We start from the raw sequence: 21216 nt of genomic DNA, 5'->3' as shown, positions 1-21216 counted from the left end.
AAGTCCTTCCGAGTGTAAATAGTCACACTCTTATTAATTTCCTGACAGTTTTTTGTCAAATTTTGATTCCAAACAGACAAATCGTGTCAATTTCCATGTTCTAACAACCGCTTTAAAATGTTACTTCTAGCAACATTTCAAACGCCCTACGGTCACGCAACCGCCGAGGAACATTCAAATTAGGGCTAGAGATGAATGTTCTCGTCAAACTTGGGCGGTAAAACTTTGTAGCCGCGAGATCTCTCCTGAACAAAGGCAGGTGTGCCTAAATCGTTTCAAAGTCCGGTGGGCACACACGCTTTGATGAAGGGTCCAAATTTGGGTCAACAGTTAATTTTTTGTACAATTTTGATTAATCATCAGAAGACCAATCGTGTCAATTTTGATGTTCTACCGGTCACAACTTGGCGAGTCATGGTAAATATTCACTTTAGTATTTCCAGCACGTTTTCTAACGTTTTGGATACCATATGGTCACGCAAACGCCGCGGAAACGTTCAAATTCGAATTAGAAAACAGTTTTCTCGTCAAATTACGGTCGTAAAATTGCAGTGTCGTAAACACAATCAGGTGTACCTAAATCGTCTCACATTATAAAAAATGACAAATTGTTACCACCTGAAAACATCCCAGGATTCGTTTAATGACATTTTGACGTCATTTAACTGTGAGGTTCATTGTTCACACTTAAAAACTAAATAAAAATTAAGAAAAATATATTGAAATGAAGCCGACTTTCAGTCTTTTTGAAATCAATCCAAAACGAAGTACAATGTGTTAATGTATGGTTAAAATATTTATCCTAAAGTAGACTCTATATACCACGAACCTGTCCAACTTCCAGGTCGACACTTACTCGCTAAATATTTATTTTTCCCAACGTATCGTTACTTATAAAACATCTCAGAATATGTCGCTAAAGTACATTAAAATTATATATATATGTACAACGTAAAACAGTAACTCAATACATTTCCTCTCCATCAGCACCCTTAGGCTTCAGAAAACGTAGGCGTGTACAAAACAGGAGTTTGGTTCTCCTCTTTATCTCTGGACAACTGTTCGTAAGTCCTTTGACGATCCTGATCCCTTTCCAACAACTCCTGAGTCTTCAAGCGTCTAACCGCTTTAGCTAGCATCCAAGCGAAAATAATCCCCAGTAACTAAAACTAACAGTTGTACAAAAGTACGCAATCTACCAACAACGTACTTGAATAAATGCAACAGCCAGAGCACCGCAGCCCAGAAGAAGAGCGCTTTCGGACACAACGTAAGTCAAGGCATCCAAACAACCATCCTTGTAGACGTATTTCTTAGTACAGAAACCATTGTTGACGTCACGGGGGTGGCAGCACGAGTTTGGACCAAGGAAAGGCTCAAGTGGATTGTCAGTTGTAGTATGAGAAAGTGTTGTATCAGCGGCAATGGAAGGAGTAGTAGGAATGGTAGTTGCAATGTTTGACATCCAGTCTTGCGATCCGTGAATTCCGCAGCAACGCAACTACTTTGAGTTAACAATGGATTGAAACGGATTTATAAACTTACGCTGCTTTGAGTGACATCCCACATGTCCTGGTAGTAATGATTGTGGCTGTAATCAGGCAACGACTCTTCCATTTTCGTTTGAATGGTTTCTTCGATGTTGTTACGCATGGCGTAGGCGGCAATAGCTGCTGCTATTTCCATCACCAAGAGGGCGGTGAGAAAGAAACCGAACTAGAAGGAAGGGGTTTAAGAAGATTTCTAAGTGTTTGTTTGTTTTTACCAAGTTGATGAGACATGTGCTCTCTTTGATGGCTCCTACACATCCGAAAAGAGCAACGAAGAAGATTACCACTCCTATGGTGATAGCAAGTATCGACGGGCTGAAGTAGTGAGAGGCCACAAATAATTCAAAGTCCCCATATATCGCTTTGATTGTCGATCCGATCGATATCAATAGGAACCCGATCATCTAAATACAACAATGGAAACAACATAAAGATAAGAGATTTAATAATGACAGGATGATAAAGTAAATTTATGAAATATTGCGAATATGACTATAAATCTGCGACTAATTTATGAGAAAAGTGCATTTTTCTAGCACCAGATGTTTCATACTGTGGAAATTTCCAACATGCGAGAGTACTTGGAAGTACTTACCACAAACATGAAGTTTGCGACGAAAAGCATGTACTTGATGCACTTCATCCCCACGTCTATTTCTTCGGTCATTTTGGCGCTTTTAGACTACTTTGGAACGAAATTGTGAAAAAAAACGTCCAAAAGTATTGAGTACTGCTCAGCTTTGCTGACACCAATCAACTGATAAAAGATAAGGGATCAGTGATATCTATATAGACTCTGAAAGGTACTTTGATCAAAATTAATGGCGGCTTAAAATGATGAAGTGCATGATAAACGGGGCCTCTGTAGTGGCATACAATCGACGATCCAGCAAGTTTAGCACCACGTATACTTAAGTTAAGTAAGGGCAGGAGTGAATTAAGTCGTTACGGAACGTGATGCAACGCTGCCGTTTCTAGAACCCGTCCGAAATCGAGCACTCGACGTGGCTATCTTCCCTCATAAAGATATGATAAACATGTTTTCAAAAATATTGTTATCTGAGTGCTAATAGTGTTTCGGCTTTAGAAAAATGGTGGTATTTATATCGCCACTTGTTGCGTAACGTAAATTTTCGCAGGTGAGCACAGTATCAAGGAAGAGCGTTATCTGTTAGCACACGGATCGGTGTAGGGTGATGATGATGTTTGTTTCGGGTCTTGCTAAGTTTATAAATCCAAGCGTGACTTACACCAAGTGAGAAGCCTTCCACGCCGTTGGCAGCTCCCGACATTGTTCAGTATTTCAGTAAACATTGACGAAATTGTCGCTGTTACAAATCGATGCTGTGATTAGATAAAGACTATCGGTACATCGCAAACTGTCCACAATGGCCAAACCCAGCCAACGCAGAAGGGTGAGATCGAAGCACTGGTCGACCCCCTCACAAAACCTTTTCTTTTGCAGAGCTCCATCAAGAAGGAGTTCAACGAGAAGGAACTGCAAGGTACGTTTTGACAGTGTTAATTACAGAGTAAGACCGATTTGCTGTCCATCACTGTGTTTGGACGCACGCCAACCTTGCAACTAATGCTCGCTATTCTTAGAAGCAAATTTTATTAATTTTAATCAACAACCTATTTCGAGACGAATCGACGACGATTCGAACGCACTTTTCCTTAAATGCCACCGCAAATATTTACCAGCAATTAAAGCGTCGCCTAAATCACACAAACAAGATAATTTCCATTATTACACCTCGTTTGTTTTCATAAAACGACGTTTCGGTATTTAAAACATAATAACTGGCTTTGTACAAACTTTACAGCTCTGATATACGGGACTAATTTAAGGTTTTAATATACCGAACTGAGATATGGTGTTGATCTTCGACAAACGTCAGTTTACTAGAGCAAATTGTCTGTAAAACTGAGATACAAACAAGTGGCTATCGATACTTGAACCCTCAATTAAGGAAGCTAAATACTTACATTGGAAGTGTCAGAACTGTGAAGCTGAAAAAATAAAAAAAAAAATAAAATTTTGTGCCAAAATCTGGTAAAGGAGTTTGTAGTTTATAATCTTCGTTCATTTTTTTGGGTACAAAGTCGCTCAAACGTATGGAACCAGTTAAATAATGACCGCAAAAATTGTTTATCACAGCTCCTCAAAATTTTGTGTAAACACTGCAGAATTTGAGATATATAAACCTTTCAAATATTAATCACTGTAATTTACAAATCAAATCTGACACCATTATCTTCATTTAACATGTTTACGTCAGTGTCACTTAAATATTTTATTTTTTAACTGTAAAATAAAGCTTTCAAAATTCTAATTCTTATTTTGTGCAACCGCTACCACATTTTTAACTTTTTTGAAAGCTGAAATCATTAACTAATCAAAATAAACAACAAATAAAACCTCTTCGTTAGTTTAAAAAAATATTACTTATGCAGTTTTAGCACACTGGAAACGAAATAAAATTTTACTTATTCCGTCCGTTAAACCAAACTATGGCATTTTTTGCATTGTTCAAAAAAAAGTGCTTTCAAAATTCTAAGCAAGCTTAAAATTAAACGGGATACTGTAATATCACTAAAGTTCCAAAATACATAGGTTTTAAAAAATATATAAAAAATATATAAAACAGAAAACCAATACTTACAAATGATTCAGTCGAAAAGGAAACACAATAATCCTTCGTAAGTCAACATTAATAAGTGCAGATAAAAAAAAAGCTCTAACACGTGATAGAATTAATTTGGAACTTGCACTTTAGATACTAATTTCACTAATAAATGTTTTTCCACATTAATGAATTCTGGTGATGTATTTGCAATTATTTGTGCAGTCTCATCAAAGAAATCTGTAAAAATCAAACGATTTTGTTCTTTTTATTTTACATGAAAGCAAGCAAAAATTCAAAAAAATTAAACTAATTAACTAATGAATTATGAGTAATGAATTAGTTTTGTTCAACTAAAGAGTGAAAAACGCTTGAGCTCACGATATAAAAAATCTTTTAAAAGGTAATCCTTATTGTATCTTTTCACGACGGTCGTTCGTTCATGTTTTTTTTTTTGAAGTACATTTTACAACTTCTTAATAAATTGCTTTACTCTGGGGCTTTGTACCGCTGCGAAAAAAGCACGTAAATAGTGGATGCCCATAACAGCGCTAAAATAGATATTTTACAACAAGAGATAAAAGTTTGTTTTTCTGTGAGCCGAGTGTTTGTTCAAAGTGAGTTTAAATAATCTCCAAGAAACGGATAAAACAGGCTTTCATCTCAAGTCTTACTATTATATTTTTTCTGGTTTTCTCATGAATGTCTGGTTATACGAATTTTATACTCAACTAAACTGACTTTAATGGTTGGAATATTTATAAAAATAAACGTAAATTTTGTTTTTTCAACTAGCAAGGAATTTATTTCAAAGTTAGCACCTTACAGCTTTCTAAAACCAATTGGTTTCCGTTTTAAAAATCATTGATGTGTACCGGGTGGCCCAGTAAAGTTAATTAAAACAAAAAAGTTTGTAAAATGAAATACATATAGGCTGTCCCAATTAAAATTCCGCGGGCTTGTATCTTGAAAAAGAATAGAGATATTGAAACTTTGCAAACACCATTGTTTTTAGTCTGAAAGGAAAAACTTAATTCAGTACATTAAACGTTTATTTTTTTATGGATTTTGATAAACCGTCAAATTGCGATTACGACATGCAACATTTACACAATTATTTCTTTTCAGTTGATAGAAAAAATAAAATTTATAAACATACAAAAATAAAAGTTGAATGAAATAAAGCACTCAACACGATACAAATCAATAGGTTTTTGTTGTTTCTTTTTATTTTATTTTCAAATTTCGAAAATGTAATGCACATTATAGACTTTTTAAATGCAGTTTGAATGAAAATAAATTGAATACTGACTTTAAACAAAATATTTCCAACAGAATAAAACAATAATTTTCTTTTGAGTTTTTACTTCTTGAGCATAAGTTTTTGTTTTGTTGATTTTCATAACTCCCAGAGTGTGAAAAAATAGGTCCCCGTTTCTGTCTGTCTGTCGTCTCTGGTCTGTGTCGATTTTATTAGACAGATAATCTCCGAAACTAATGTACTGATTATTATCAAGTTTTATTTGTATTCTATGCATATCATATAGATGGTAAATTGATAACCAAAATTTGTCTAATCATCTCCACCAACAATTTGATACATCACCTAAATGTTATGTATAGTAAACGCTATTTAAATTTTAGAAAATAACATCATCCTAAACTTGTGGTTTACGAAAACACCTACTAGATTTTTAAACCTTAGTACTGCCTAAAATGCGACTGGTTTTGGACAAATGAAATACCCTCTAAGCAAATAAAGGGCGAAGGGTGGGGCTAGTACTTGCTAAGATAAGACTGATTTTGGCAAATGATATACTCTTTAAGAAAATAGAAGACGGGTGGATGGGAGTATTTGCTAAGATAATACTGATTTTGGCAAATGATATACTCTTTATGAAAATAAGAGGGTAGGCAGAGCTAGTACTTCCCAAGATGCGACTCATTTTGGCAAATGATCCTTTAAGAAAATAAAGGGAGGGGGTGGGGCTAGTATAGATTCGGCCACAAAATCTTGGGCAGTTCTGTCATTCGAGTGACATAAGCTGTAAACAGGCTTTACGTACTTATAACCTCAAATTTGCCATGTTTGTCATTTTAACGTAGACTGGCAAGGTTAGTTAATAGAGAACTATCTATTAAATGACTTTGGTAGACTGGAATGTGGATGATGTCAAAATTCCTATGACGTATGTCAAAATTTATTTTTTAAAAGTATCAATCATTATGACAATAAAGCAGACTACATCGTGTTTTTTTTTTTTAATGACAGAAAAATACTGCCCGAGATTTTCTGGCCTAAACTGTACTAGCTAAGATAAGACTGATTTTGGCAAATGATATACTCTTTGAGAAAATAGAGGGTGGGTGGACGGGGCTAGGCCCTGCTAAAATAATACTAATTTTAATTTTTTTTTATTAAATTAAGTTACCCTACAGGCCGAAGGCCCAATTACAGGGGAACGGGGGACATACACAACACCCACAGCAGGGCGGGAATCGAACCCACGACCCAAGGTGTAGCAGGCAAGCACGATGCTACCTAACCCACCTGGGTCCTTTTTGGCATTTGATATACTCTTTAAGAAAACAGAGGGCGGGTGGGCGGGGCTAATAGTTCCTAAGATGTGACTAATTTTGGCACATGGCATACCCTCTAAGAAAATAAAGGGTAGGGGGGGTGGGGCTAGTAGTTGCTAAGATAAGACTGATTTTGGCGGCAAATGATATACTCTAAGAAAACAGACGGCGGGTGGGCGGGGTGAGTACTTCCTAAGATGTGACTGATTTTGGCAAATGATATACTCTTTGAGAAAATAGAGGGCGGGTGGGCGGGGCTAGTACTTGCTAAGATAATACTGATTTTGGCAAATAATATACTGTAGGAACAACCGTTCCCACAAAATCAGGTGTTCTACCTGAGGGCATTCATAGTAATTGTATAAATGTAAATACTTCCTGTCTTTCGTCTACCTGCCCTACGCTCCTACATACTTTCTCTTTTCGCTTCTAGAATTTTCTAAACCTTTCTTTACCTACTTCCACCTCTTCGAAACCGAGCCTACGTGTGTACCATTTTAAACACCCTTCCTTCTTCTCCCTGACACCCTCGAACAGTAAAGAACAAAATAAAAACTGAAAACCGTACCGTCGCTTTTAAATCACCAATAATACCCACAATACCCTCTAAGAAAATAGAGGGCGGGTGGGAGGGGCTAGCACTTCGTAAGGTATGACCGATTTGGATTTTGACATCTTCTCTCTAAGAAAATAAAGGGCCGGTGTACGGGGCTAGTACTTGCCAAGTTAGGACTGATTTTGGCAAATGATATCTTAGCAAATACAAAAAACCCACCCACCCACCCCGTCTTTTCTTTAAGGGTATGTATCATTAGCCAAAATCAGTCTTATCTAAGCAAGTGCAAGCCCCGCCCACCCGCCCTCTAGTTTCTTAAAAGGTATATCTTTTTTCCAACATCAGTCATGTCTTGGCAAATACAAGCCCCGCCCACCCGCCCTATATTTTTTTAAAGGGTATATCGTTTTCCAAAATCAGTCATATCTTAGCAAATACAAAATACATATTTTACCACTCGCTAAAAAATCCTGAGAAGTTAGTCTTATAACTCAGAAGTTTCCAGATTTGCATTTTAACCATCATTTACAAAAAAAATCGCTTTTATCGTAGTTTTTTCAAAGAAAAATTGTCGTTTTTGGAACTTGAAACTTGCAAAAAAATCAAATTTAAATTCGTTTCGAAATTCAGATTTTTTTCCTTCAAAACTCTGACTTATAAATGACCAAATTGCAAGAGTTTCAATCTCTTGAACTTATCATCAGGTCTATAGTCCGTTTACTGAACAGATGGAGTGACCATGTGCGTTTTACAAAGTGAACGTCCAAATCTTCAAAGCTGTAAATTAATAAATCTCGGATAGAAAGTAACATTAATTTTTGCTTTATTACTTTTAAGGGTATTTGTTTTCTGTGGTTTTTGGTCTTGAATTAGTTTATTGAATTTGGCTAATTGTTTCGAGTATTTTTTTACGAATTATTAATCCGATATTGTTATGAATGGAGTCATATTGTGTCTCTGATAAATTGAAATTCCAGGTTTCAATTGCATTATTAACTCGAATATCTTGTCAAGAATGGATTGTTTTTAGAAATCTGGGAATAATATTTGGTCCAAATTCGCATTTTCCCTATTTTCCTATTAAATGAAAATAAAATTCTCTAAATCAAATTTTATCATTTTTATAAGTATTTTATAAACTTTGTAGTCCTAAATACTATTACTGTTTAGCAACATAAATGAAAATTAATTTTCTTTGCTGATCGAAACTCGTATAAAGACGATTCAAACATAATACTGAGTCGTATACTTGTATATCCGTGAAAAATGACAATGAAAGTATCTAAATAAACTCTAAAGTAAAAATGTAGTTGACACTGTAATCGCAATTTAAGACTACCAAAATTCCTTCAAAAAATTTCCTTATAATTTAAAAATATATACAGGTTACTATCATAAGGTTTCCCCTTCAAGGTAAAAATAATGGCGTTTACAGAATTTCAATATCCGTATCCGTTCTCAAGGTACAAGACCGCGAATTTTTAACTGGGACGCCTCTGCTTTTTCAGGAAATGATTTCAACTTCTATTTTCAAATAGCACGCAGTTTGCATTAAGTGTTTTAAATAGTACATTGTTCACTATTCAGTGACAATGTTTCACTCAAGTGTTAAAAAAATTAAAAATATAAGATAGTGGCGAACAATGAATGTATTTTTTTTAAGTGTTAAACCAAATTAGTTAGTATCACATGCTATACTACTGAAATTTGTTAAAAAATGTTTCATTTAAGTCCCTCAAAAAACATACCTACCTTATTCTATTTGCAAAGAAAAATTTGATGCCGTCTCCGAAAAAATTAAATGTGCGATAACACTGTATAGAAATCTTCATGTTATTTAACCATTCTAAATTCCAAGCTTCTGTCTTTTAAAATAACCGAGGTACTAAAGTGGAGTTGGTAAAGTAGGACACCCGGTATATATATTTTCAACTACACTTAAATTCAGTTCACACAAAATTAATTCGTAATTTTCTTAATATTTTCATTTACAACTTTTTATAAACTCCAAGCAATATAAACTTTTCAAAAAACAACGAAAATAATATCACATAGGAGTACAAAAAAATTGTAAACAAAATACGTCTTAAAAAACTGGATTAATGACTTTAATTTTCAAAAAAAAAATCGAAAATTAATAACACACAAAAATGATTTTAAGTAATATATGCACTTAAGTTACTATATGTACTTAAGTAATTAAACGATTCTCAAAATCTTTTGTGATTGTTTCAGTGCTATTTACAACTTTGTTACTCATCGATTTGAAAATTTTCAATTGTTTTCTAAAAATATCAGAACAAGTTTTGTTCAAGTAACAAGAAATTAAAAAACTGAAAAATGCCAATACGATAAAAAACTAACGAACTTTTAAATACATTCCAAAATATAATAACATAGTCACAAATACCGATAAAAATAATTTTAAAAATTTGAAAATTCAAGCAATATTAAACATGATTCAAATTTTATTTTTTACATCCACCAAATTCTTCCGGAATCTCCGTGCATTCAACAAAATGATGATTGTAGAAAACATGTCTCATATACACAGTGAAGTAAAAAGAACTTATTTTTATACGTCGCTCCCTTCACGCGTAATCGTAATTAATAATTATTTTACAGCACCCTCTATAAATCTCTCGACAAAATTTTGTTTTCAAATATTAATTAAAATTGCAAGCTTACTTGCCCTGAAAACAAAAAACGAACTGAAGTAGCTCAGCCTGGAGCTGTTGTTCAAACAAAATATTATAAAATTTGTTCTTTGTCGTTTTTACAACAGTGTCCATAAAAAAGTACTTAATGTAACTTTTTAAGTTCAACAGTTTTGTTCAGGGATGTTTTTACGTATTTTCAATTTTTATCGACACTTTACAAAAAACTAAAATTCGCCTCGAACCTTTGACGCTTTCCCTATATTAAATCAAAGTGCTTGAACAATATCAAGGATCAACTCTAGTCGCATTTTTCTATTTTTTGCAAAATTTACGCTCGAATTTCGCATTTTTCTCTCTAAAAAAAACTTAAATCCCTCAAATCTCACAACAGACTTACGGACGGCCTTCGAACTCATCGACTCGAACCAAGACGGCCGCATCAACCCCGACGAATTCAAAATCATGCTGAAAAATCTCGGCATCGAGCTCGAGGACGAAAAGATCGAAGACCTCATCCGGAGTGCGAGTCACGCAGGTAGGCCAACCCTTGACGAATTCCCGTGCTATAAAATTAAAACCGACAGGCATCGAGGTGATCGACGAAAATGAGTTTCTCACGTGGATCAAACACATCCAGGATTTAAGACCCGAGTCGAAAAGCGAGGACGACGACTCCAAGGAGCTTATGGAGGCGTTCAGGGTCTTCGATCTCGACAACAACGGCTACATCACCCGGGACGAGCTCAGGACCGCCATGGAGAAAATCGGCGAACCCGTCACCGAGGTGCAGCTGACCGAGTTTATCACTTTAGCAGATACAGATAAAGATGGTAGAATTAATTACGAAGGTAAACAAACGAGATTGATGGATCCGGATTTCAAGTTGTTTTTTTGCAGAATTTGCGCGGTTGTTATCGTGAGGTGACGGACTAGATAGACTTTGCGGCGTTGGAAGTGGGGGTTTGGAAAATTTTATTAAATGAGGAATTTCAAGTTAGAGGACAGCAAATATTACGGCTATTAATTATACGAAAATATACTTGGAGACTATTTATATTTGCCGCACTCTAAATTTGGACGCAAGGCTAGAAAGCGGCTGCAGTATAGCTTGTCATATTAAGAAAACAATATTTGGCAGCGGTTACATTGTGGGGTCATAAATTCCCGTTTTGTTCGAGGAATTCGCATTCTTTCAAAATGTCAGCACCCACGTTCGCTTCCACGACTTCTTCATCGTCCTCTGGGAACAACGGCCAACGAAAATAGTCGGAATTTCTTGAAATCCAATATTAGCGAGCGCTGACGTCAGCGATTATCTCTACAAGTGAATTCCTCTAACTTATTGCCTGATTAGCGATAAGCTGTTTAAACTGAATTCGTCTATTATGCAAATGTGTGACACAAATAAAGTTTTCCAAATCTCACTAATAAAGTTATCAGAGAGTGTGTAACTTTCCGGTAGGTGGCAGTAATCAACTTAGTCGTAAATTATTTCATCTTTTACTAGCAAATAAATATCGCTAAGGTTACACGTACGTAACTACTCGTATTATGTACAAAATAGGTTTATGTAAATATAAGGAACTAATAAATTACATTTTGAACATCGAATTATGGCGAATAAAACATTCACAGCACTAATGAGGTAGAAAATTTACGATTCCCTACGCATACAAAACCCCGGACTGGTAGTCGCTTTTACAACCATTCCTCAACAGAGATTGCCTCTGATACCTACATTTTAAATCGTCAACATCCAAATATTTGTTGTCTCGAAAATTTTGCAACAAAAATATGGCAACAATCACGACTAGGAAACCGCACGTACTTCCCAGAATATCCTCAAAACTCATATTCCCCCACTCGTTAAATAAAATCGCCGATGCGATGATCACCAAACTAGTGAACATCACATAATAAACCGGCGTCACAACACTAGTGTTGAATAAATCTAAAGCTTTGTTCAAATAATTCATCTGAATAAAAATACATATTACCACGGTCATCAAAAACATACAAGCTGCCCAATAACTCGTGTTATTATTAGACTCGGACAACGTCTCGCTTATCGCCAACCCCAATCCTTTACACGCCATAACCAACAAACTTCCGACTGCCGAACACAACGTGATGTACACCATCACGTGCCTATTCCCATACCGAGGTCCCATGTAGAAACCTATAAACACAGTCACCAAAGCCACAAAAACGACATAATCGAGAAAATACGTCCGGTGTACTTTGTCCAGTAGCTCCTCCACAGACTTAACCTCCTGTTCTTTGGGGGAATGTATAATCAACACAATCGAACCCAAAATGCACAGCAAACACCCCAACTTAAAACCAAAAGTTAGTTAATGAAATTACCACAACTCGAATTACCTTTCCCAGCGAGTTCAACGTTTCGTTGAGAAACTTTGAGGATAATACTGCTGACACTAACACGCTTAGGGCTCCTAAAGGTGTTACTAGCGAAGCAGGTGCAAATGTGTAAGCCGCAAAATTTGCTAACTCGCCAATACCCACTAAAACCACTCAGTTAACACAAGAAAGACTTACGGGAATCTACGTACTTGTTATGAGTCCTAGCCACCACATCCAGTCTTTGAGATAACCGTAGCCGCCAGCTCCAGCTCGAATGGCCCCTTTGCGGTTAAGTCGCAAAAGAGCCAATTTCTTTATTATAAAACTCGACCCTATGAAAAGGGTGGACAGTAAAGCTAGCCCTAAACCGACAAAAAAGGATAATTTGTTCTGTTCTTGTTCGTTCCATTCTCGTCGGGTTGAAGATTCCATTACGTTATTTTGAGGTTATGAACAGGTGATGATGATTACATTCTCTGGAAGTAATTTAGGTGATAAATATTATCTGGAATTGGTGATTCATACCTAAAGCAGCTCAGAATCAACAATCCCTACCTTGTTCGTCAGTGACAATCATTTGTTTATACACACTGATACCATATGGATGCGTTTGTGTGCTTTTACATTAAAACACAAACTATAAATTAGTCAAAAATAGTTTATAACATTATTTAGAACATTTGGTACTTAAAATGTAAACAATAAAAAACGAGAACATGAAATTTAATGTTTTCTAATGGTGAACCAAGGTGGCAGCACTTTCTTTTTTGATTTGACGTTTCTATTGACGATTGTGGTCTGAGTTGGTTCTTCGGACGTAGGTTTGGTATTCCCCTCGTCACACTTATTTGGGGCTGGACTTTTAGGTGGAGAACCAAGAATGTCATCATAGTCAGAAACATCAAACTCAGTCTTAATCTTCTTGGCTGGCGATTCAGTAACTTCTGGTTGTGTTTGTGGGAAGTCTTTGATTTCACTCTTGACAACCCAATCCTTGTCACTACAACCCTCTGAATCTACTTCATTGTACTGAAAATCTTCAAATTCTTGATACGGAATGTTAAGTTTCTCAAGATGGCAGCGCACTTGCAAATACGCTAGCACGGTCCTTATGTCATCAAACGTTATTTCGGGAGGGCACTGTTCTTTTAAGGGGGTTAGTTTCACTGGTGTAAAACCTGCAGAGCAAAAATATGTATCGTTTCACGATATGGAACTAAGGACACAAATCTGTGTCATTTTTATAAAATTAGAAGCGACATTTCGTACATAAATTTTCCTGGAATAAATTCAACAATTTAAAAATTAATATTCACAAAGTATATAAATAGATATTAAAACTGTTTTCTCAAATGTTTACAGTTGTTTGATGCGACATCATTAACTTTGAGCCGAATATAGCTCCAAGTGCATTTTCTTCAAGCAGAACAATAAATTTTGTCAACACTTCTATTCCACCTTGGAAGAATTTTCCAGGAAAACATGCAATTGGCTTATCTTTAATTGTTCTAGATGTTGCGACTGTGACGTAGTTTTAATACTTGATAAAAATATTTATTCTTGTTAAAATTCTTAAATTGCGCTGTTTGTTGAAATTTTAAACGAGATTTTTTTTTATTCTTTATATTCCGATTTTGTTAGCGTTTCTCATAAAATCATAATCGCGTTGGTACATTTATCTTTAATTGTTTATTATATTATTAGACAATTGTATTTTGTATTTATTTTCTACAGTGTCGGATTGTGCTACCGGGACACCGGGAAATTTCCCAGTGGGCCCCAAAAGTCTACTTCTTTTTTTTTTGATAAAATTATTTGCATTTTTCACATATACAGAATGTTACATTAATTTTATTGCATTTGTAACATATTAAGAACAAAAGGCAAAATGTAATCATCACAACTGAGATAGGGCGGGTGGACGGGGTTTATATGTTGCCTTTTTTTCTTAATATACATAGAATTCGACGATACTCAAAAATCATCACATTTGAGGCAGGGCGGGTGGGCGGGCTTACATTTTACCTTTTTGTTTTAATATGTGTAGGTTTCTTTTTAGAACATGAAACTTAAAACATGTTTAAAATGGAAAATTTGTATAAGAAAGTATCGATTTTGTAAATAGGCTCCGCCCCATAATTGCAAAATCCATATTTTCTTGCAAAAATGTACCATTTTAACTGTTCTAAATTTCTTGTTGTGAAAAGATGGCTATGCACATTAAGAAAAAAACGCAAAATGTATATATTTATATTCCTAAAAATATAACAAGCGCATAAAAAATTTATAGGATTTTAAAAAATAAGACTGTCATAGCGAATATTTTTTAAATTTTAAACCAAAACCACCAAAACTGCATGTTTTTGGAGTCAACTTATCGAGCTCTACATCCCAGAATTTTTTGTGGAATTTAGGTACTTTTCCAAAATCGCTATTCTTTCAATATGCCTTTTTTTTAGCAGTATTCGATCACTTCTGAAAATTAACTAAAGATTTTTTTTAATACATTTTAATTTCCAGAAGTTATTTTCATCTTCATTTCCTGGGAAATTGCCACCATTTTTCGAAAATTTACAATATAAACTATAACAATTTTTTATAATTTCAATATTCACAACGAATACAGTTGAGATGGCGGTGAGTAGGCGGAGCTTAAATTTTGCCTTTTTTCTGGATATACGTAACAATCTTTTCACGACAATATTTAAAACGTTTAAAATGATAATTTTTTGTCGGGAAACATCGATCTTACAATTAAGCTCCGCCCCTCTGTCTGACGACGAATGAAAAATTCATCACAATTGAGATTGTGGCGGGTGGGTGGGGCTTATTTTTTTATATAATATATAGTTTCCCTTCAGCAACATGTTACATAAAGACATGTTTCGGGTGGCAGTTTCTTGTAGAGAAATAAGCATTTTGCAATAAACTCCGCCCTTCGGTTGACAACGAATAAAAACGTTATCACAACTGAGATGAGCGCGGGTGGGCGGGGTTTGTATTTTGCCTTTTTTTTCTTAATATATGTACGTAGTTTTCTTTTCACGACAAGAAACTGAAAACATGTTTAAAAGGGTGAATTTGTAGAAAAGTGTGTGAGATAAAATTTACCATTTTAAACATGTTTTCAGTTTCTTGTTGTGAAGGAAAGACTATGTACATTAAGACAAAAAAATTCAAAACATAAGCCCCACCCACCCACCCTATCTCAATTGTGACGATTTTTCTGCATTCGTCGTTAGTCATGGGGGGCGGAGCTTAATTGCAAAATCCATATTTTTCTACAAGAATTACCATGTGAAACATCTTCTTCAGTGATAGTGTTGCTCAAAGAAAACTATATGTATTTAGTAAAAAAAAAAGATAAGCCCCACCCATCTGCCTGGATGTCAATCATGATGACTTTTCAATTCGTTATCGGACTGAGGGGCGGAGCGTAATTGCAAAATCTATACTTCCTGTTTTAAACATGTTTTAAGTTTCTTGTTGCGAAAAGAAGACTACGAATATTAAGGAAAAAAAAAAAGGCAAAATATAAGCTGCCTCTTTTTACCTGTTTTTTCCTTTATCTAGTTTAAGGTACTTTGTCATTTTTTAAGTAAACAGGCCAATTTTGACGTTGGAATTTTTTTTATTGCTTTTTTATAAGACAGTTTTTGTGGTGAAATTTTTTTAATGAATTTTTTTCACATTTCACCCCATTTTTAAGGTTATTTTTTAAAAAGTTGTGGATTTCTAAGGAGTTTGACCATGATTCCAGCGGATCCATATAGAAACCGCTGACTGATTAAAAAAATAAATAAAAAAATTGACCTATTTAAAAAAATGATAAAGCACCTTATATTAAATTAAAAAACAAAATTTGGAGTGAAACGTACCATTTTACTTACTAAATGTGTAAATGGGCCCCTTTTTTGGTACTATATCTTTAATTTTATAGGATTGCATACTGCCACATGTGTGATTCATGAATCCGTATCGAGTTTTCACCCTAAACATCCATACTTTTGGAGAAAAAATCAAAATTGGGTAACATTTTACAATTTAACTTTGAAATTGTAAAATCGAATGCTTTAAAAATTCACAAGTTTTTTAAGATTATCGGAAGCATGGCAAATCGTTAATGAAAATTTTTTCGTTTATGGCCTCCTAAAAATTGTGACGTCATTTTATAATGTTGTAGAAGAAATGATTATTAAATTTTGTAGAACTACATACTCCATGTACATGTAATTTAGAATCCGTGTTGAGTTTTTAGCCTTGACATCGAGATTTTTGGGAAAAAATTCAAAATTATATTTTAGAACTTAACTTTAAAATTGCAAAAGTAAATGTACTGAAATATTGCAAACGTTTTAAGGTTATAGGAAAGATACAGATGATAAATCGTTAATCAAAATTTGTTCATTTAAGACTTTCCTAAAAAATTATGACGTCATCTTAGAATTCTGCCGAACAAATGTTCTTTAAATTCTATCAAATAACATTCCGGCATATGTGATTATGAATCCGTGTTGAATTTTTATCCTTAGCATCCAGATTTTTATAAAAAAAAAAATCAACATTGTATAACAATATTTTACAATTTAACTTTTTACAAACGTGCAAATATTTTAAGATTATTTGAAACATGGTAAATCGTTAATCAAAATTTGGCCGTCAACTTACATTTGTGCAGAATTTCTTCAAATTTATTAGTGTTTTTGGGAAAAAACTGAGTATGAATTAATCAATGTCATTTCCTCTGCGTTGAGGACACAAAATCAGCTAAATTTCGTTTTCTTTTCCTAATGTTTATGCTAGTACTCGGTCGAAGTATAAACATAAACAGTCGAAGTTAAGCATATACTGAGAAATCGAGAATGTCTAAATTTTTTTCCCGTTAGTTATCTGCTTTTAATATATATTTTATATTGAAAGACGCAGGGGTTGCGGAGATGTTAATCACGCCACTTTATAAAAGTTAACAGTTATCACAAATCGAAAATCGCAGAATCTAATTTTATAATTTTTTAAACAAGCGGAATTTATCGAACCATATTTCAAGGGCGAGGGAAGTTCTTCCACAATTTTTTTACTAGCTGTGTTTTTCTTGGTAGCCTCATCAAAATTCCAAAAACATTTTTTTTTCAAAAAGCCAAATTGAAAATAATAATAATAATAATAGCCAAACACCATCTGTATACAATACCACAGGGCCCCACTTTGTAAATTTTCCGGTGGACCCCCATGTTCGACACAGATTCTCTATGTATTAAAATAAAAAATACTGACATTTAAAAAAAAATAAAAATACTAATAATTTAATTCGAATTTTCAAAATAGGTGTCAAGCTCATAATCAGTATTAATAAGATGCATTTTTTACTAGACATCAACGCATTCCTTGACGTCTTTGTTTCGTGGAAATTCAATATTTACGGATTTGCGTACACGTTATATTATTAAAGATTCATCAACACTGCGCTTTATCCCGCAATGTAGGTTACACCACAGCAAAAAACCAAACAAACAGTCTATTTTTATTGCAAAACCTACCGGTCATGCAGAATTTCCTATAAACCTTAACAATCACATCCCGGTTTTCCTCCGTGACGCCCAACTCCGCCATTTTAATGGGATACCCAAATTTGATTCCCAGCAACAAATGTGACACTATAGTCCCCTTCGTCACGCTCCTCTTCTCCGCAATTTCCCCCACAGTGAGACCCGACTCTATCATGGTACAAGAAACTTGGGCCGTCAGACCCATTGAAACTTCTGGCAACGGATTCCGCCCGAGAATCTCTTTGATTGAGAGCTTCCTGCCGCTTGACACCTGTCTTGAAGTGCCAGTGATGACTTCCAAAAATATGTCGCCAAATTTATTTATTTTGGCTTCCGTAAACCCGTCAACTGAAACGGCAACAATGTAGCGAAATCAAAAACAAGTGGATTTATTACGGTTTAAGCTGCGCAATTCTGGAAGAGTGGCGGGTCTGAGCTTTGACATGGTCATTAAGGCCGCGTTTGAGGCGACCATGTACGGCATACAGTCGAGCTGGGAGGCGATTTCGCCTCTCTGTTCGAGGAGTTTGCGATATAAAGCCATGCGTTTGTCGATTTCGGCTTGGGTTTCGGTGGTTTCGGGAACTGGTTTCTTGCTGGTTGAAGGGGCAATGGTGGGTTTTTGTGTGGAGGATATCCACACGCTGCTAACATTATTATTAAACTAATAATCATACAAATAGTTTAAATTTTAGTACCTAGACGTCTTTTGAGGGTTCGATTTTGGCTTCAATAACTTAACAATGGTAGATGTCGGAGGTATTACAAGTTTTTCGTCGCTAGAAATCATCCCCCTTCCTTTATCTGACAACGAAATTGCAACATATGTAAACCCCATTGACGTTTTTTCGGTTTTTTCGAGCAAATATTTTTCTTGTACGAGAAGCTTGGCTAAAACACGAAAATTTTGAAATAATGACTCACATATTTTTATTTAGAAACAGGAAACATAAATAAATGCAATTATACGCATAAATAACGCGTCAACTTTAAAGAAACCGCTTCTTTAAAAATAATTTACAAAAAACGAACGCGACAAGCTATAAAAATTGGTGTCAAAACGTTTAAAATTATAACGTATGTACTTCGCGTCAAAAACGCGACTATAAATAGCTCCAGACTGAAAAATCTACGAATTTTGGTAGTGGAAAATGTTGTAAACTTACAAAACACTATTGTCACATTGGAAAAGTTGCCATGTATTTTAAATGAATTATGTGGCAACAACTGGCTAAAAATATAATTAGTGATGCATGGCTTACCAATGGCCTGCCACCAAGCTTCTGACCGGTTTTTTCCGCTCCCAAAAAATTCATGTTTTCTTTCACGTTCGTGAAGTTTTGACGAATTCGAGCCCCTGAGAAATAAAATATAAATTCCTAAACCAAATTTCGCGCTATTGAAGACGGATACAGCTTTCAGGAATGTTTTAGCGTCTTTAGTAAAATCGTAGCAGCCATTTTCGTCTATCCCTTCGTATTTTTCGCAATCAGTCCTAGCGTCACACAATCTACAACCGTTTGAAGATTTAAAAATCCACTATATACAATTATAAAAATTTATAGCGCATACATTTTTGTGCAAATATCACAGCAAGTCTTCCTAGGTTTGTCCAAGTGATCAACCTTATCCTCAAAATGTTCCAAAATAAACCGCCGCCGGCACTTTCGCGTCATAAAGTACTCTTCTATTTTTTTCAAACTAGCCTCCTTTTGCTCTAAACTACCGCTAGATGTCGAATTCAGACACCTATTGCACACGTTATTATTACTAAGTGGGTGACACTTAAGTCACTTAATACCTAAGAATACGAAAATCACCATTAGCATAAAACGTTGCACAGTGTGCTGGAAGACCGTCGCGACCAGCTCTCCCAACTTCCTGGTAATAACTTTCTATGCTTTTAGAGCAACCATAATGAATGACGTTTCGGATGTCTGGTTTATCAATTCCCATTCCAAAAGCAATTGTGGCTACAATTACATCAACTTTGTCTTTTACAAATAGCCTGTGAGTTTCCTCTCTTGTGTCTATTGATAAACCGGCGTGATAAGGGAGACATTTAATACCACTACCTTTGAAAAAAACTCCTCTGTGATTCAATATTTGATTCACAATACTTACCCTTTAATATAGTAGCTAACTCTTCAGTTTCTTTTCGTGTAATACAATAGATAATGGTTGATCCTGAAAACTTCCAAGTAGCGCCTTCATAACTCATAAACTTGTTTAAATCCTTGAATACGCCACCTGAACTTTTCATATTAACTTCAAAATAAATGTTAGGCCTATCAAATCCAGTGCAAATATGCAAAGGATTTCTATAACCGCGCGATTAGTGTGTTAAATTGTAAATATGGCGAAATACCGTAGTTTTAAGTTTGTGATAATATCCTGGCGCACTCTTGAAGTGGCAGTAGCGGTGACCGCTATAATTGGTACCTCTGCAAAAATCGTCCTCAAAGTCCCCAACTGTCGATACTGGTGGCGAAAATCGTGCCCCCATGAACTAATACAGTGCGCTTCATCAATAGCAATGAGCACAACTGAAAGCTCAGTGCTCATTTTTTTTAATAAGTCAGCGCCATAATCGCCTGTGCAAAATTCCGGCGTCAAGTATACCAAACTGTATTTATTTTTAAAAATGTCTTCAACTACCGCCTTTTGCTTTTTTTGAGCTGTCCCTAAGAGGCAGGCTGGGATATTTGATACCTATGATGGTCAGAATAAACAATAAAATTTTAAACCACACAGTCACTTACTTCTAATGACAACACTTGATCTTCCATTAAGGCGATCAAAGGCGAAATTACTAACGTTATTCCACTTAGGAAAGTTGATGGGAACTGAAAACACAAGGATTTACCATAGCCAGTGCTCATTACAGCACAGACGTCTCTCCGATTATAAATTATAGCGGAAATGATTTCCCATTGCATTGGTCGGAAGTTCTGGTGGCCAAAATAGTTCAACAATACTTGTATGTGTTCAGGACCTGGATCTTTCTTAATTTCTAGTTTTGATAATTCTGGCTTAACCTAAATATCTATGTAAAATCTTGATAACATGACACTTAATTATTTACCTCTTTTTGACATTCTTCAGTAAAACTATCCATAAATTGATCAAGAATGTCATCATCGATGTCACTCAAATCCATTTTAACACAAAAATTAACAAAAACAGAAAAAAAAACAAATCAACGTATTTTGATTTTGTTTTGGTGTCAATATGGTTAGTCATTGATATAAACATATACAACCCAATGTCACTAGAATCTCGTAAGAAGCAATGGGAGCATGCATACCAACCACGACTTTTGAATACCCCGAA

General features: G+C 35.1%; 4 protein-coding genes across 6 annotated transcripts; 1 reads left to right on the top strand and 3 right to left on the bottom strand.

Moving 5' to 3' along the window:
- Positions 1-699: 699 nt before the first annotated feature.
- On the bottom strand, positions 700-2307 carry LOC135141037 (CD63 antigen). The gene is made up of 5 exons (XM_064071864.1): positions 2146-2307; positions 1766-1954; positions 1546-1716; positions 1211-1501; positions 700-1163 (listed from the first exon to the last, which is right to left on the bottom strand). Exons 1-5 carry the CDS (start codon positions 2215-2217, stop codon positions 993-995), a joined length of 894 nt encoding a protein of 297 aa, XP_063927934.1. The 5' UTR covers positions 2218-2307; the 3' UTR covers positions 700-992.
- On the top strand, positions 2307-11584 carry LOC135141129 (calcium-binding protein E63-1). Its single transcript, XM_064071994.1, has 5 exons — positions 2307-2965; positions 3016-3055; positions 10365-10508; positions 10558-10821; positions 10871-11584. The coding sequence occupies exons 1-5, from the start codon at positions 2939-2941 to the stop codon at positions 10891-10893; spliced, it is 498 nt and encodes a 165-aa protein (XP_063928064.1). The 5' UTR covers positions 2307-2938; the 3' UTR covers positions 10894-11584.
- LOC135141000 (magnesium transporter NIPA2) lies at positions 11458-13015 on the bottom strand. 2 transcript variants are annotated; one of them, XM_064071792.1, is made up of 4 exons: positions 12863-13015; positions 12547-12813; positions 12356-12498; positions 11458-12309 (listed from the first exon to the last, which is right to left on the bottom strand). In XM_064071792.1, the coding sequence occupies exons 2-4, from the start codon at positions 12767-12769 to the stop codon at positions 11638-11640; spliced, it is 1038 nt and encodes a 345-aa protein (XP_063927862.1). In that variant the 5' UTR covers positions 12770-12813; positions 12863-13015; the 3' UTR covers positions 11458-11637. The 2 variants fall into 2 exon arrangements, with proteins under 2 accessions (XP_063927862.1, XP_063927853.1); XM_064071783.1 differs by having other exon boundaries at positions 12893-13014.
- LOC135140945 (bifunctional 3'-5' exonuclease/ATP-dependent helicase WRN-like) lies at positions 12978-21127 on the bottom strand. Of its 2 annotated transcripts, none has more exons than XM_064071701.1 (11): positions 20969-21127; positions 20646-20921; positions 20252-20595; positions 20008-20204; positions 19685-19958; positions 19456-19632; positions 19146-19393; positions 18582-18774; positions 18280-18530; positions 17875-18231; positions 12978-13515 (listed from the first exon to the last, which is right to left on the bottom strand). In XM_064071701.1, exons 1-11 carry the CDS (start codon positions 21041-21043, stop codon positions 13061-13063), a joined length of 2847 nt encoding a protein of 948 aa, XP_063927771.1. In that variant the 5' UTR covers positions 21044-21127; the 3' UTR covers positions 12978-13060. The 2 variants fall into 2 exon arrangements, with proteins under 2 accessions (XP_063927771.1, XP_063927779.1); XM_064071709.1 differs by having other exon boundaries at positions 18280-18527.
- Positions 21128-21216: the final 89 nt, after the last annotated feature.

This window comes from Zophobas morio, unplaced genomic scaffold (genome assembly GCF_036711695.1).
Source record: "Zophobas morio isolate AGI-343-1 ecotype UQ-CSIRO unplaced genomic scaffold, CSIRO_AGI_Zmor_V1 ptg000004l, whole genome shotgun sequence".
NCBI classification, from domain to species: domain Eukaryota; kingdom Metazoa; phylum Arthropoda; class Insecta; order Coleoptera; family Tenebrionidae; genus Zophobas; species Zophobas morio.
The sequence above is the reverse complement of the archived record's forward strand: the minus strand, read 5'-3'. Positions and strand labels throughout refer to the sequence as shown.